The 15,234-nt window shown below is 37.2% G+C and overlaps 1 protein-coding gene across 16 annotated transcripts in view; it reads left to right on the top strand.

Annotated features, from left to right (window-relative positions):
* PCM1 (pericentriolar material 1) overlaps nt 1–15,234 on the top strand; it is a 45,405-nt gene that overhangs the window by 5,937 nt on the left and 24,234 nt on the right. For 11 of the 16 annotated variants that reach the window (XM_064449537.1, XM_064449536.1, XM_064449533.1 and 8 more), the window contains 12 exons: nt 492–764; nt 1,323–1,493; nt 1,668–1,784; nt 5,500–5,677; nt 7,978–8,087; nt 8,512–8,728; nt 9,948–10,146; nt 10,440–10,616; nt 11,352–11,509; nt 11,720–11,934; nt 13,628–13,782; nt 13,864–13,993. In XM_064449537.1, coding sequence (XP_064305607.1) covers nt 492–764; nt 1,323–1,493; nt 1,668–1,784; nt 5,500–5,677; nt 7,978–8,087; nt 8,512–8,728; nt 9,948–10,146; nt 10,440–10,616; nt 11,352–11,509; nt 11,720–11,934; nt 13,628–13,782; nt 13,864–13,993 — 2,100 coding nt within the window. The remainder of the gene's footprint in view (nt 1–491; nt 765–1,322; nt 1,494–1,667; nt 1,785–5,499; nt 5,678–7,977; nt 8,088–8,511; nt 8,729–9,947; nt 10,147–10,439; nt 10,617–11,351; nt 11,510–11,719; nt 11,935–13,627; nt 13,783–13,863; nt 13,994–15,234) is intronic. The other 5 variants (XM_064449543.1, XM_064449546.1, XM_064449547.1 and 2 more) reach the window with 3 other exon arrangements.

The raw sequence follows: 15,234 nt of genomic DNA on the forward strand, positions 1-15,234 counted from the left end.
GCTTTGACTTATTCAGAATATGAAGACTGGGCATAACTTCCTCCCCAAATGTACGTTGTGGCAACAAGTTGCTATTCAGAAGGTTCTAAAGAAAAGCTGAAGTTATGAGGTAACATATTCTGCAAGTGAATATGTTGCTCTTTCATTATTGTTATTCTCTCTCAACTGTACCTGGAGAAGTAGGATGCCTTTCACTGTAGTAAAGGTGGAGGCCACAGCAAGGATGAGGAATTAAGCTTGGAGGAACCACAGAACATTTTTGCTTCTCAGCTGTTCTGGGAGGGTGGGCTTGCTTTCTGAAAACTACATGGCGAAAATCACCAGCACTGTCTTTAGCTAGCTTTTGGCTAGTCAGTGACTAATATGGTAACTTTAAAATTAGTCTAATAATCCTGCAGAACTGGTAATCCAAGCAGTGAAACTATTCAGTGTTAAGAATATATTGGAGGAAAAAAATAAAGCAATTATTCTGTGTTTTTGTTTGTTTATAGAGAAGCATTGGAAGTGATTCTCAAGGCAGGGCAACGGCTGCTAACAACAAACGTCAACTTAATGAAAGCAAAAAACCATTCAACTTCCTATCCCTGCAGATAAACACTAACAAAAGCAAAGATCCTGCCTCAGGTTCCCAAAAAAAGGAAAGTGGGGTATCAGTGCAATGTAAAGAGTTGTTTGGAGCTGCTCTAAGCAAGGATTTCTTGCAAAATTGTCATGTCTCTGCTCAAGAAGATGGAAGGGGAGAACCAGCTATGGATAGTAGCCAGGTATTTAAATAGCCTATAAAGTCTACAGAGTATTGACTCTTAGAAAGGTTTTAATTACCTTGTTACTTTTCAGTGCATCTTTGTAAATTTCTGAAAAGTATAACTGGTAAATCTTTATTGGAAATACTTATCTTCCCACTGACTTGATGAAAATGTGAAACCAAATGTAATCATGTGTTCTTTAGATTTCCTTAGAAATCTGCTTATTGATAACAGAAGCAGTATTAGTTTTCATCTTGGAGGTTGGTTCTCTTTTATACAATTCCAGAAAATACTCTCACAGTTTAATATTTTCATGTTAAAAGCTCAATTCTGTTTTAGCCTACGTTGACAAGAAGCCCCGTGCTTCAGGCTTGCAGCTTCATGCATGCATAAATTTATTCTTACAAAAGCTGTTGACTTTTAATCACTTGCAGAAGCATGCTTATAGGATTGAAAGTACTACCAGTATGTCACCGCTTTAATTACTACTTTGCTGTTGCTATATCACCATGTCTTGTGCATTAAATACGTTAAAGCTGTAGCTGAATGCATTCAGTAATTTCAGTGTCTTTACAGATTGTGAGCAGACTAGTTCAAATTCGCGACTATATTGCTAAGGCCAGCTCCATGCGGGATGATCTTGTAGAGAAAAATGAAAGATCGGCCAATGTTGAGCGTTTATCACACCTTATAGATCACCTTAAAGAGCAGGAGAAATCCTATCTGAAATTTTTGCAAAAGATGCTTGTAAGTTCGAGAAAATAATATATTTGTTTCTGCACTGTAAGCTTTTCTAGGAGTTGACAGTTCATGTTTTGATGGTGCTACTGGGGGAGTTGGTTTTGATATGTAGTACCTTCCATAATTCATTTTTACTGCCCCCTTATATAGCTTTTGATTCATGCCAATGAAATATTTCAGGCTAGAGAAAATGAGGAGGATGATGTTCGGACTATAGATTCAGCTGTGGGATCTGGTTCTGTAGGTGAGAGCACATCGCTAAACATTGATGTGCAGTCTGAGGCTTCAGATACCACGGTAAGCTGCCTTTTAGTAATTAAGGTGCTAGAAATGAAGACTTTGCTTTGTTTATGTTGTGATTGTTGTGATAGCGTCAATCTGCAGTTCAATTAAAAAATAGTAGATCCCCAAACACTCTGTTCAGGAGGTGTTCACACATGTGTAGATATTTTAAATTTTTTTATATGGGGAAAAACTAATGTTTCTGTCACAACAACAATGTGTCTTGAGTAGTGTTTTTAAATATTTAGTCTTTCTTCAAAGTAGAATGAAGGGTTAAATGTTTAATTTGGCAGAGCATGCACTGGATTGATTAGAAGGAATCCTTTTCTATACAATTTTTCATCTGTAAGTTTGTTTCTGTTACTGGGGAAAAATTGCAGTTGTTGGGGGAGGAGAGGGTTGGAAATGGGTCATTAGTAGGCCATTGCCAAAGCATCTTTCTGGTAATACGATAAAGTAGTGACCTAACGCAGAAGTTTCTCTCCTTTTTTAAAGATGAGCACCTTTCAGAAAAGGTGTTCTGAATTTAGTTCTAAGATACACAGACAATCTTCCTATTCATAAAAGCTTTTATACTAATGTGGTAAACAAATCTTGTATTATGTACAAAAGCATTTTAATAACAGCTTATGTTCTACATCTTCCCATACTACTGTGCTGAGGAATAGTACTGGAAAGCTGATACTCTTATAGCCAGTTAGTACTTTGAATGTTCTACTTGGAAGTAAAACAGCAGTTAAAACATTAAGAAGTTCTTGTAATTATTTTTAGCTTTGTAAGAACTCTTTCTATCCCTGTAAAGAAATAAAATGATAGACATGGAAGATGTACTTTTAACTTAAAAAAAAATGCAGATAAAGACCAGTACAGTTTAAGAAGTATACATGCAAGCTTGCATTTTTCTTCATCTTTGCAAAATGGGTTTTAGTTTTATGTTTGGCTCCTTGTTTTGCATCCAATTTCTCTTTAAATGCAGCTTGAATATATTACATGCAGAATGAATACTTCTAGTCATATCAGGTTGATATGGAGCCTTATTGTGATGAAAATTCTAAGAATGACTAAGAATGTTTCTGCTCTTTGGTAGATTTTATTTGATACTAGCTTTCATTATTTGACAAGATAAAAGTGGGTAGGTTTGTAAGTTGAAAATGCATGCTAAGTTGGAGCACATGTTCAAAATCTAATGTACTAAACTATTTAATAAAGGAGGTATCTTTTAGTTTGAGCGTTCGGCCCTGCATTGAGGACAAACTAGGGAATTCAACTTTACAAGAACAGGTTACAGACATTGATGTTACAGCAAGCCCTAAAGGGGAAAGTGACAGAGCTGCTCTGAATGACAGGGAAATCTGGCCTTGTAGGATTAATAGTCAAGAACATGGATTGCCTTCAAAGGTACTCTTTCAAATTATTATTTTAGCCTCAAATAGGGTTTATACATGGGGAGTGCTCCTTCTTTCCCGCTCCTTCTTTCCCGCTCCTTCTTTCCCGCTCCTTCTTTCCCGCTCCTTCTTTCCCGCTCCTTCTTTCCCGCTCCTTCTTTCCCGCTCCTTCTTTCCCGCTCCTTCTTTCCCGCTCCTTCTTTCCCGCTCCTTCTTTCCCGCTCCTTCTTTCCCGCTCCTTCTTTCCCGCTCCTTCTTTCCCGCTCCTTCTTTCCCGCTCCTTCTTTCCCGCTCCTTCTTTCCCGCTCCTTCTTTCCCGCTCCTTCTTTCCCGCTCCTTCTTTCCCGCTCCTTCTTTCCCGCTCCTTCTTTCCCGCTCCTTCTTTCCCGCTCCTTCTTTCCCGCTCCTTCTTTCCCGCTCCTTCTTTCCCGCTCCTTCTTTCCCGCTCCTTCTTTCCCGCTCCTTCTTTCCCGCTCCTTCTTTCCCGCTCCTTCTTTCCCGCTCCTTCTTTCCCGCTCCTTCAATGTTTTTATTATTTACGGTGAATGTTCCCATTTGGCCTGCTTATCTGTATCCAGCTGTCTTCATTGAATGCATCTTCTTTGCCTAGGGTTCTTTTTCTTTAAATAGATGTTTGACAACTTTCTCTTCTGAAGTGTCAACATTGACAGGGAAAGTACTACATGTAACTCTGCAGGAGGTGTTCTGATTTTATGTAGATGATCTTTTCCAGTTTTGCTGTTCTCTTTCTGAGAGAATATATTGTAAATGTGACTTTCAGACACTTGTCATGTTTACACCAATATTCTGCCAATGCAAATTTAAGCTAGTACCATATAGAGAAAACAAATTAGAGAATAGTAGCCTTAACTTGTTCCATAAATGTTTTTTTTATAGCTGTTTATGTGGATATTTGGTTGGAAGGGGGAAGACAAAGGGCTTTGAAGTCTAAAACTTCTTTTGTTATCTGTTACCAGCTTTTCTATGGCTTTGTGTCTTACTCTGTATTTAAGAAGGGAGGAAAAAAAAGGAAAGATAAGTTTGATATTTTTTTTCCATAAAATAAGACTGGAGTGTTTTGTCAAGCTTAGTAGTCCAAATGTAGAATTAACCTTGACAAATTAGTTTTGTGATTTTAATGAACTCAAGTAAATCTGGTACTTTAGATAAAGCTTGGATTATTTAATAGGTGAGTGAGACTGAGACGCCTCCCCTTTTTACCTTTCTCCCCCTATTCCTCCCTGTGCTGATTTCACTGGGTACTCTGATTTGCCTCTACTCTGAAAATTTAACAGGAATAATCAGTGCCAGTTGCAGTGCATCTTTTAGTGACACTTGTTTGAGAAGTTTAGAATTCTGGATGTGTTCTCCTTTCTATGCTGGAAAGTTGAGCATTCCCAGTACCCAGAACTAGTTAACAAGATGCCTCCTTCTGTTCTAACATTTGGTGCTGTTTTTGGACTGAGAGAATTTTGTACTTCAGGAACTCAGCACTATGTGGAGAAAAGATGATGCTTTTCGATTAGTAATGTTCTTTTTAAATACTTGTCACCTCCTAACAAAAAAGAAGGCAAATCTTTCCATGGTTTCATCTACATAATTCAACTTCAGACAGGATCAGATCTTAACTGTGGATGTCTCATTAAAATACATAATTTGCTGAGAGTCCTTGAAAAAAAGTTTTGAGGCAGATCTTCAGTTTTTGATTAGGATAGGGTGAGGAAAATAACTTAGTTTTAATATATTTTAACTGCCCAACATGCTTTCATTCCTGTAGATCTGTTTCCATGCATTTGAAAGTATGGTATAGAGGGGGTTCTGTGCATATTTTTGTTTTGAAATTGGTTTACCTAAATCTGGTTTATTCCAGTATCTGTGGCATAAATATAGCATACAAAGCTAAACACGTTATGGGTTAGAGAAGAGTAAGTGCCCAAAAAGTTCTGCTGAAAATTCAGAGAATTTAGGCCAGTAAATCACTCTAGATCTTGTATTATATGTAGCTCCCTGATAATACGACTTATCTTGCTTAGCTTTACCAGTCTTACAGCTTAATGCCATCTTTTATGATTCAAAAGATAGAAGGATGCTTGGGTTAGTCTCTGGGACACATTAGGGCTTCTAAAGAAAACCTTACCCCCAGGAGTGGTAAGCATGTCTTGGTGGTACAGGCATCTTCCTACTGGCTGTCTGAAATTTTTAGACTGAAAATGACTATTGGAAAGGTGAAGCTGTTTCATTTTCACCTTTTTACACTAAAGTCCTGCTTGTTTTGACACTTCTGTCACTAGTACTCAGTAAGTAAATTTGTTGTGATCATGGTAATATTCTTCCATATCATGCAGGCCAGAGATCCTCAACAGGAAGCTAAAGAGGAGTTGGAGAACTTGAAGAAGCAGCATGATTTATTGAAAAGGATGCTACAACAGCAGGAGCAATTGAAGGCTCTTCAAGGAAGACAGGCAGCTCTTCTGGCTTTGCAGCATAAGGCAGAGCAAGCAATTGCTGTTATGGATGATTCTGGTATGTGGAATGACAGTGTCTTTGATAGCATGTTAGCATGCTGATTGAATGATTAAAGCTGGAATTGTGGAATACACATTAAAGTTCTTTTTATAATGCAGTTTTTTTAAATTTTACTGCAAGGCTTCTACCTCTGAAGAGTTGACAATATTATAAAAGGGTGTGTCAGTTAAAAATCACACAGCTGACTTCTGTGGTTTCCTTGTAAAATCCTAGAAGCGTGGGCTTCTCTCCAAAGAATTGATCTACCATGTCAGATTAGGAGTCTGCCTTTCCCCTCCGTTGTTGTCCCAGGCCTTTAAAGGAAGAAATGGAGTGGCAGATAGAGAGTGTTCTCTCCCTTTCTGCATCCTTCTGGCTGTAGGCGGCTGTAATTTGAGTTTTTGTTTATTTTTCTTTTTTTTTTTTTGATGGCTGGTTGCTTGACAGTTTAATAGCCATTGGTAGACTATTGATTTATCCAGTACATGAAAGGAGGAAGTTGGTAAAGCAGTTACATAAGTAAATATGAAGCTAGAACTCTGAAATTCTATGACATGTAAACGGGGGGAATGGTTCTGATAATAGGTCATCACCATTATGTTATAACCTTCAGTTTAAAAGCATTCTTCTAATTTGCTTTCATATACTCCCAACTTTTCAAAAATTATCTTTGGGAGAGAGACTTTTTTGATAGCTGCTTAAAGTTTGTCAACAGAGTAGTTTTCTCAAGAGTTCAATCTTAAAAAGACAGTTGACCTTGATTTTGTGCACTGCTGACATGTGAATTATTTTTTGTTTCTTCAAAACTTGTCCTGTCTCCCACCCCTCCCTAAATCCTATTTACTTTTCTTTGGAAATAGGGTACAGTTACATGTGCATTCATAGGGAATGACAGTTTTTGCACTGAGCAAGTTCAGATTCAGTCTCTGGTACTGTTCCATGACTTTTCCCGATAAGAGTTGCTATTAGCCTTTATTAGAGAGTATATGGGATAGCAGTTCTTATCACAGTTAACTTTTGTGTTTAAAATAGCTTAATTTGTAGAAATTTAAGCATTGGTTTCTGTGTCTTACAAAAAGTCTTTAAGGTTCCTTGCTCTGCAGAGCTCCTCTTCCTGCTTTTATTCCTGTCCTTGATTTGATAGACTACAGGAAAGGTGGAACTACTTAAGAAAACTCTAGTGTTGGAAGAGAAGCAGAGAAGTTGGTAGGTAGTGAGCTTTTAGAAAGTTACCACAGGAGCAAGACAGTCAAGTGCTTTTTGAAAGGTGTTTCCTTGTTTCTTAAATGGTTTCCAGTAATTGCTTTTCTCCTGTCTGCTCCACAGGAGTACACCTGTGATGGTATCTTTCTGTTTCTTCCTCAAATATACAAAACTTGATCTCGATGAGGATTGGGTAGATGAAGTGGGTAGAAAATAGGATTATTTATGATAAATCAGAATTTCATTTTTTTAAAATTCTTTGGTGTTTTACGTTTCCTCTTGTGTCACTCTTAATAACAATTTCTTACTGCTGTTTGTGTTGACTTACTTAAAGATGTGGTATGTGCTAGAACTGTAGGGTAGGAAATGTAAAGATTCAAATTCAACATAAGGCAAAATAAACTTTTTAAAATTTGAGAATAGTAAAACTTCATTGTGCAGGTAATGAAGTCATGATCCATGGGGAAAAATATTTGTGCTTGATTTTTCTCACAAAGTGTTGGTTCATATTTGGGTAAAAAGAGGTATTTGGATTTCTCAACTGCTAGTTCTGTATCTTAGTAATGCTTGAATATGAGCATTCAGCGTGAGGGGGGAAGCTTTCTTTTAAATGTATTCCTCTCATAAAGCTTTTTGAAGAGCAAACTGCCAAGACTTTTTTCGCAGCTGTACAGTTCACAGCTTATACCAAGATGAAAGCTTGGCGTCCTGTTAATTATTTTAAGGAAGTAAAATTACATGCACTGTTCTTAGTTTGGCTGTGCTAAATAATAACAATTTTGTTCTAACAAGCAAAATGTTTCCATCAACCCTAGACAACTTGGTGGTTTTAATTTTGCTTCAACCTTTTTAGAAAACACAGAACAGACTTATAAAGTTCTTTGTATGGTTCATCACAAAGGAACTGTGAGCTGGCTTGTTAGTATTTCTGTAATTTAAGTAATCTTTCAAGAGTAAAGTTGGTGGGAAGGACACAACATTAAAAATAATTGCTGTATTTAAAGAGGTGCAGTATATTGGTGTTCCTGTTAAACCAAACATTGTAATCAAATAGCCTTTATTTCATCGCTATGGAAAATTATTTACATTTTTTCCTCCTTCTTTTGCATGTCCAGTTGTAACAGAGACTACAGGTAGTGTTTCAGGAGTAAGCCTTACATCAGAACTGAATGAAGAATTGAATGACTTAATTCAGCGCTTTCACAACCAACTTCACGATTCTCAGGTCAGTCCTTGGATTGCACTATATAAGTCTTGCCATTGTCCATTTGTCTTATTGTTTTCAAGAGTGCAGTTAAACGTTTGTCTTGCTTATATGTGTGCATTTGCTAGTGAAGCAATTAGGATTTTCCCCAAATTTGAAAGCTCAGTGTCTTTGTTCTTAAGAGTTATTAGGTGACTGATCTATGCTTTCTGTCTGTTTTCCATTAAAGTCCAGAGAAGCAGTTTCTATATTGCAGTATAATAATATATTAACTCAGTATATAATTAGGATATCATGAGAGTGTTTTCAGTACGAGTTTCCCTTCAAAATGTTCTTTGTTCTGGTGTTGAGCCAGGCGAGCCTATAAGAAGGTGTTTTGTTTCTTAAAATTTATTTGGGTTTTTTTCATAGTATTCTGAATAAAATTAAATAACTCTTTTTTTAGACACAGTCTGTGCCAGACAACAGAAGACAAGCAGAAAGCCTTTCACTTACAAGAGAGATTTCACAAAGCAGAAACTCTTCAATGTCCGAACACCTGTCAGATGAGAAGGCGCAGCTTTTTAAAGAGATGCGACTGTTGCAGGGTAAAAAGCAAAAAATGGACAAACTGTTAGGAGAAATTCATATGCTTAATGAACAACATCTAAACAACTCCTCCTGTAAGTAAATATAGGGAGAATTGTATCTCTTCAACAATTCAACTTTTTTCACGTGCATGTTTGTAACATGGTCTTTCAACTTGCAACTGGCATGTAAATGATACAGCTGTGCTGGGGCAATATTATGTAAAGGGTTTTTTTTAATGCTGTGTAAGTTTCTGGCTTAATGGAGAGCTCTACAAGTAATGATGATGGGTGTTTTTGCTAGTAGCACTTTGGTTTATAACATTATCGAATTGACTCGTGAGGATGTGATGCTGGTATTTTTTTCTTCAGTGCTTGTCTGTGCCCATCTGGCTTGTGGAGTGTACCATATGAATTTGAACTTCCTGTATTTTTGTCATACTACATCTTTATTTATGCACCCAGCACTCAGATGTTCATAGCTTTATGGGGTTTGCTTGTCTGCTCTCAAAACACTTCCTTGTGCACCCGTCATAGGGACTTTGATTATAGGCCATACCAGGGGTATGGTATCCGAATGGACTAGAGTTTTGGCCTGTTCCTTAGATGGCTTTTTCTTCTCCTTAGAGTCTTGATGTGGGCCTACTTGCTGCTTTTGCTTTCTATTTCTAGAAATACTTCTATACTGATGAAGTTTGTCCTATAGCTGGAAAATTCTGAGGGGTGATCAGTGTGTTCTGGCTAATGCTAAGAAACGAGGCACTGGAAGCGCACTCCTGGAGAAGGGCAGACTGATTTAATGGTTACATACCCATATACCCCCGTCATTCTACATGTACTTAATGTGTATAATATGAACATATTTGGATATGATTTCATGTAGCTGGAAAAAGCAAACATCAAATCTCAAATCAACATCCTACAGGATATGGACAGAAGAGCTTAGAGAAAAAAAATTGATAGGATTTTTCTTTTTATCATGTTGAAATGGTAAACTTCAAAGAAAACAATTTAGCTGTAAATAAACGCTTAAAAGAACTCACTGGGCAGATTCACAGCATGAAAGCTTCCACTCTGGAAGCTTGATAAAGCTAAAAGGAACTGACTGAAGTCTTGTTTACAAAAGCTACTTACTACTCTCTGCCTATTGGCATTGCATGCCATGAAACTTAAGACAAAAGCTTGTTTTTCCAAGAAAAGAAGTTATTAACTGCTGGTTTATGTGTTGGTAATATTTTCTGGAGTTTAATATAATTCAGTTAAGCGGGTTCCTTTTTGCAGGTTGTTCTTAATGAGCTAAATTTCTTTTCTGCAGTTTTTCCTGCTTCAGGATCTCCTCAAAGGAGTATTGATCAAAGAAGTACAACTTCAGCTGCTTCTGGTCCTGTAGGCATAGTAACTGTTGTCAATGGTGAATCAAATAGCCTGGCATCTGCTCCCTATCCACCTGATTCCCTGGTTTCTCAGAATGAGAATGAAGAGGATGACAATCTAAATCCAACAGAAAAGCTTCAGTAAAAGTTCTTTCATTTTTTTATAATGTGCTTTAGTGATTTTGAGTATTACTTTTTTAATAAGTTCTGTGTTAAGAAACCATTTCATATATTAATCTACTCAATTTACTGTTATTTAGTGAATGGTCCAAGACAGTTAAATGTGTTCAGAGCTTCAAGCAGAAGGTTCTTAGAGCTAGGAAAATGGCAGTAAATGTTAAGAACTATAAATTATATATACACACACACTTTTCAACTCCATATAGATTTAATCAATATGACAAAACACACGGCATATTCTTTTTCCTCCGCAGGAAGCTAAATGAAGTTCGTAAGAGGCTGAATGAGTTACGTGAGTTAGTTCGCTACTATGAGCAAACATCTGATATGATGACAGATGCTGTGAACGAAAACACTAAGGAAGAGGAAGAAACAGAAAAATCAGAAAGTAATTCTGAACATGAGGATCCACAGCCTGTTACAAATATTAGGTTGTCTTATTTTTTGTCACCCTGAACCTTTGTCGCCAGGTTTTTAAATGTTTCCTGAAGCAATGCATTATTTCAGTCAACCAGAAGTAACTTAATTCTGTGATTATATTAACTTCCCAAAATTTTTAATTTGAAGTAGCTTTCTTAAACAGATGAGTAATAATAGTCTTCTGCTTGGTCACTTAGGTATATAGCAAATGTAGATTAGATTGGAAATTTACAAAATCACTGAGAGACTTCAACATTTGTAATTCTTTTTGGATTTAAGCACTGAATCATATGTATGGAATTCCACTAGAAGGTTAATGGGCCTAGACTGGAGAATTGGAATAAAAACAAACTTTGTTTTTGAGAGGCATTTAGAGCTATAGTCCAACAGGGCAACTGTGTGCATCAAGAATCTTCACTGTGCAGAAATGAATACTAATTTAGCTATGAATTGTATAAAGCTTTTCTAACATAGACACCTTGAAAGCCTCTGATATTGTTGTAGATCTAGCAGGCATTAATCCATTGCTGCTTCTGGTTGCTTAAAAAAAATAATAATCTGTTGGAGCAGTGGCTATTGAGAAATTCCAAATGTCTGGACTGATTTTTATATGGGATTGATTTTTTTTTTTTAAAAAAAAAAAGGTCAGGACACATTCCCATAAAAGCAAGTTAATAAAATGACTGAGGTAAAATTCCATCGATATCAGTTCTTGAAGTTAATGTGAGTAATGCATTTTACCCTAGAAACCCTCAAGGAATCAGTAGTTGGAGTGAAATAAATAGCAACTCAAATGTACAGTGTGGAACTAATAATAGAGATGGAAGACACCTTAATACAGACTGTGAAATAAATAACCGATCTGCTGCTAATTTAAGGACTCTAAAAATGTCTTCTACTCTAGGTATGTTCTAAAATCTTCTGTAATTTTAAGTCTTCATGCAAATGATACTCATAGCTGCACAGAATTTGGGAGAACTTTGTTTGATGAGCAAAATATTCACGAGCCTAATCATCAAGCTAATCTCTTTCTAATGTCCAGTAATTAACAGTGGATTTCAGAAGTTCAATAATGTCATTGGTACTGTTTTTTTCCTCCTCTCCCTGCCTCCAGACTGTCATAATAGGGAGGATGATAAAGATATCGACCTGCTCCAAGGTGAAGATGATGAAGTGGAAGAAGATAGAGTTAGTGAAGATTCCATATCTAGTCACAGAAGCAGCCTGGGTGATGCTGCTGGAGACGCTGAGTTTGAGCAGAAGATCAATAGGCTTATAGCTGCAAAACAGAAACTTAGACAGTTACAAAACCTTGCTGCTATGGTGCAGGTATTTTATGAATATAGATCTGTGCACAAAAATGTAGCATTTGTTATTTCATGTAATGTATAACTTTTAATAGGGAAGAAAACTCTGCTTAGTGTAGCATTTAAAATGCTCAGTTTTAGGCAGGGAAAAAGAGATACTGTCTGAACTTTTTTTTTCCCTAAAGTCAAAGGTGATATTTCTGAAGCTTAAATCTGGAATTTTCTTGGGGGATTCTAGCCTAAGAGAAGAATGGCTTTAATACTTAACCTTAGTACTGGATCACAAAATATGAACCAAGAAGTCTTAAATTTTTTTTAATAATACTTATCTACATTTTTAAGCTTATAATTGAATATTCACCAGTTTTAGTTTCTGAATCCTAGGTTTCAGTGAGGAAAAATTACTTGGTTTGATTAAAATCTTCAGATGTTGCAACTTCTTGAGTTGGGGTATCTTGTTTTGGGTTGGGGGAGGGGGTGGATTTTTTTGTTGAGTTTTTTGTTTGACCTTTTTTGTTTGCTTTTTTGTGGTGGTGGTTTTTGGTTTTTTGGGGGCGGGGTGGGGGTGGGTTTTGGTTGGTTTGGGTGTTTTTAGAATCTTGAGGGCCGGCTATGAACTGACAGTGTTTTTAATTTAGAATATCTCATGTTAACTTAGTGATGTTTATTAAAAACATGAGTTTTCATAAATCTAATGTCCCTACAAAATGCTCACATTTGAGCACCATCTGATGTAATGTCTGCATACTGAATACACATAGGTGTAGCAGAAATGTAAAGGCTTTATGTGAGGCCTCTAAAGTCAATCATAATTAGAACATACATTTTACAATAGCAACAGCATAAGGACTATGTCGTTATTTCAGTATACTACTATCAGAAGTTTCTCAGCATCTGGATCAGGCATTTTTTTTCTCATCACTATAGAGATGTTAACAGTACGGCGGTATAAATCAGAGATGATACAGCAGCTTCCTTAAACAGTCTAACTAATGGCATGTCTTCAATCTTTCCTTCATATTTACAAGGCTTGTATGCTTGTATCTGTATCTACGCAGTAATGGTACTGTAGGTCTGCATAGCTGTGTCATACTTGGTCACTGATGATGATCTTTCCTGTTCAGCAGGTTCTGTATGAAGAACAATCATGTAGTAAAACAAAAGAAGCAGTGGCTACACCTTTAAAATTGAAAATGTTGAGAACTGAAAATAGAAAAATTATGAAAACATGAAATTTTGCATAGAGAACCATGTAGAAGACTTCCTAAAATATTTTAGATTTAACTTCCAAATGAATTATTTTTATTTTAAGCTGTAAATAGTAATATTTAACTTCATGACTACAGTAATTAAGCAATCTTTTTCACCTCAGTCTACTTCTATTCCTCTTTTTGCCTCTCTTTTTCTTGACATGTCTGTTGTGTTTTATGCCTATGACTGAGTGGAGAGAAACATATTCAAGTGGTTTATGTATCCAGAATGAGACAAGTTATCTTGCATTTATAGTGGAAGTTTCAATAGTGTGAGCTTTCTAATGTTAAATTCTCTCAGTAACTTATCTTAAAGTCATGATGCCATGAAGATGATGACTTCTGCATTAAAGATAAAACTATTCAGACTGTTTAGTTTTGAAAAATTAGTTTGATAAACTAAACTTGTTACATTTTGTGTGTCAACTTGAAAATAGTCTGACTGCCTTTCTGACGTTCTCTTAGGATGAAGATCCAGAACCTCAAGCAACAATTGCAAATGCATCTAATATTGGTGACTTGGTTTTGGGTGAGATGGAAGAGACAAAGCAACAACCAAACAATGTCCGAGCTAGTACAAACAAGTTACAAAAAGATGTAGGACTGAACGAAAAAGCAAGGTATGCCTTTCTCAAAGGATAGTAGAATCATGCTTTAGGCAACTTCTTGCCAAGTAATATGCGGATAACTTACTTACACAGAGAGAAGTTCTATGAAGCTAAACTTCAACAGCAGCAACAGGAGATTAAGCAGTTACAAGAAGAAAGAAGAAAACTCATTGAAATTCAAGAAAAAATTCAAGTGTTACAGAAAGCTTGTCCTGACCTTCAGGTAGGTGGAATATATTTCTTTGTTCTTAGGTAAGTTTCATTGCTCAACAGCTTTTTATGCCTTTTTTCACTATAAAAATTGGAAGAAACTTAAAACTGGCAATACTTGCATGCTGAAAGCCGCTGGACTTCTAAGCCTAGAGAAGAGTTCTGGTTATCTAATTCCAGTGTAGGTTCTTGCTCAGGGATTGCTATATATCAGGTTTTAATTTCACTGCAATTTGATCTCAAAGCCTTTTATTTAAAGTCCTCAAAGGTAGAGAACCTTTGATCTTATTTTTAGCCTGAAATTTGTCTGCTGTACCTGCTAGTCACTCCATCTTCACTCCTCTTAGTCATTTACAGGGTCTGGTATTCTGAAACAATATTACATCTTGTAAGCATGATCAACAACTTGTATTCAAACTTAACTGTACAGTGCTGTACTGTTTCTTATACTCTTTGATCTTGAATTTTTTTCCTATGAATTGATCATTAAATTATCAATATTGTGCATCTACAGCATTATATATATGGTGGGTTGACCCTGGCTGGACTTCAAAGCCGCTCTGTCACTCCCCTCCTCAGCTGGACAGGGGAGAGAAAATACAATGAAAGGCTCATGGGTTGAGATAAGGACAGGAAGACATCACTCACCAATTACTGTCACAGGCAAAACGGACTTGACTTAGGGAAAGTTCATTTAAATTATTACCAATCAAATCAGAGTAGAATAATGAGAAAATAAAAACTAAAACACCTTACCCCCACCCCTCCCTTCTTCCTGGGTTTAACTTTATTCTTTATTTTTTTACCTTCTCCCCCCCAGCAGTGCAGGTGGATGGGGATTGGGGTTGCAGACAGTTCATCACCTGTCTTTGCTGCTCCTCCCCTCTCAGGAGGAGGATTCCTCACATTCTTCCCTTGCTCCAGCATGGGGTCCCTCCCATGGGAGACAGTCCTCCACACTCCGTCATGGGCACTTCCCATGGGTTACAGTTCTTCACGAACTGCTCCAGCGTGGGCCCTTCCCATGGGCTGCAGTCCTTCAGGAACAGACTGCTCCAGCGTGGGTCCCCATGGGGTCCCAGCCTCCTTTAGGCATCCACCCGTGCTGGTGTGGCGTCCTCCACGGGCTGCAGGTGGATGGATATCTGCTGCACCATTAACCTCCATGGGCTGCAGGGGCGCAGCCTGCCTCACCATGGTCTTCACCATGGGCTGCAGGGGAATCTCTCTGCTCCAGCACCTGGAGCACCTCCT

Source organism: Phalacrocorax carbo, chromosome 4, assembly GCF_963921805.1.
Source record: "Phalacrocorax carbo chromosome 4, bPhaCar2.1, whole genome shotgun sequence".
Taxonomy (NCBI): Eukaryota; Metazoa; Chordata; class Aves; order Suliformes; family Phalacrocoracidae; genus Phalacrocorax; species Phalacrocorax carbo.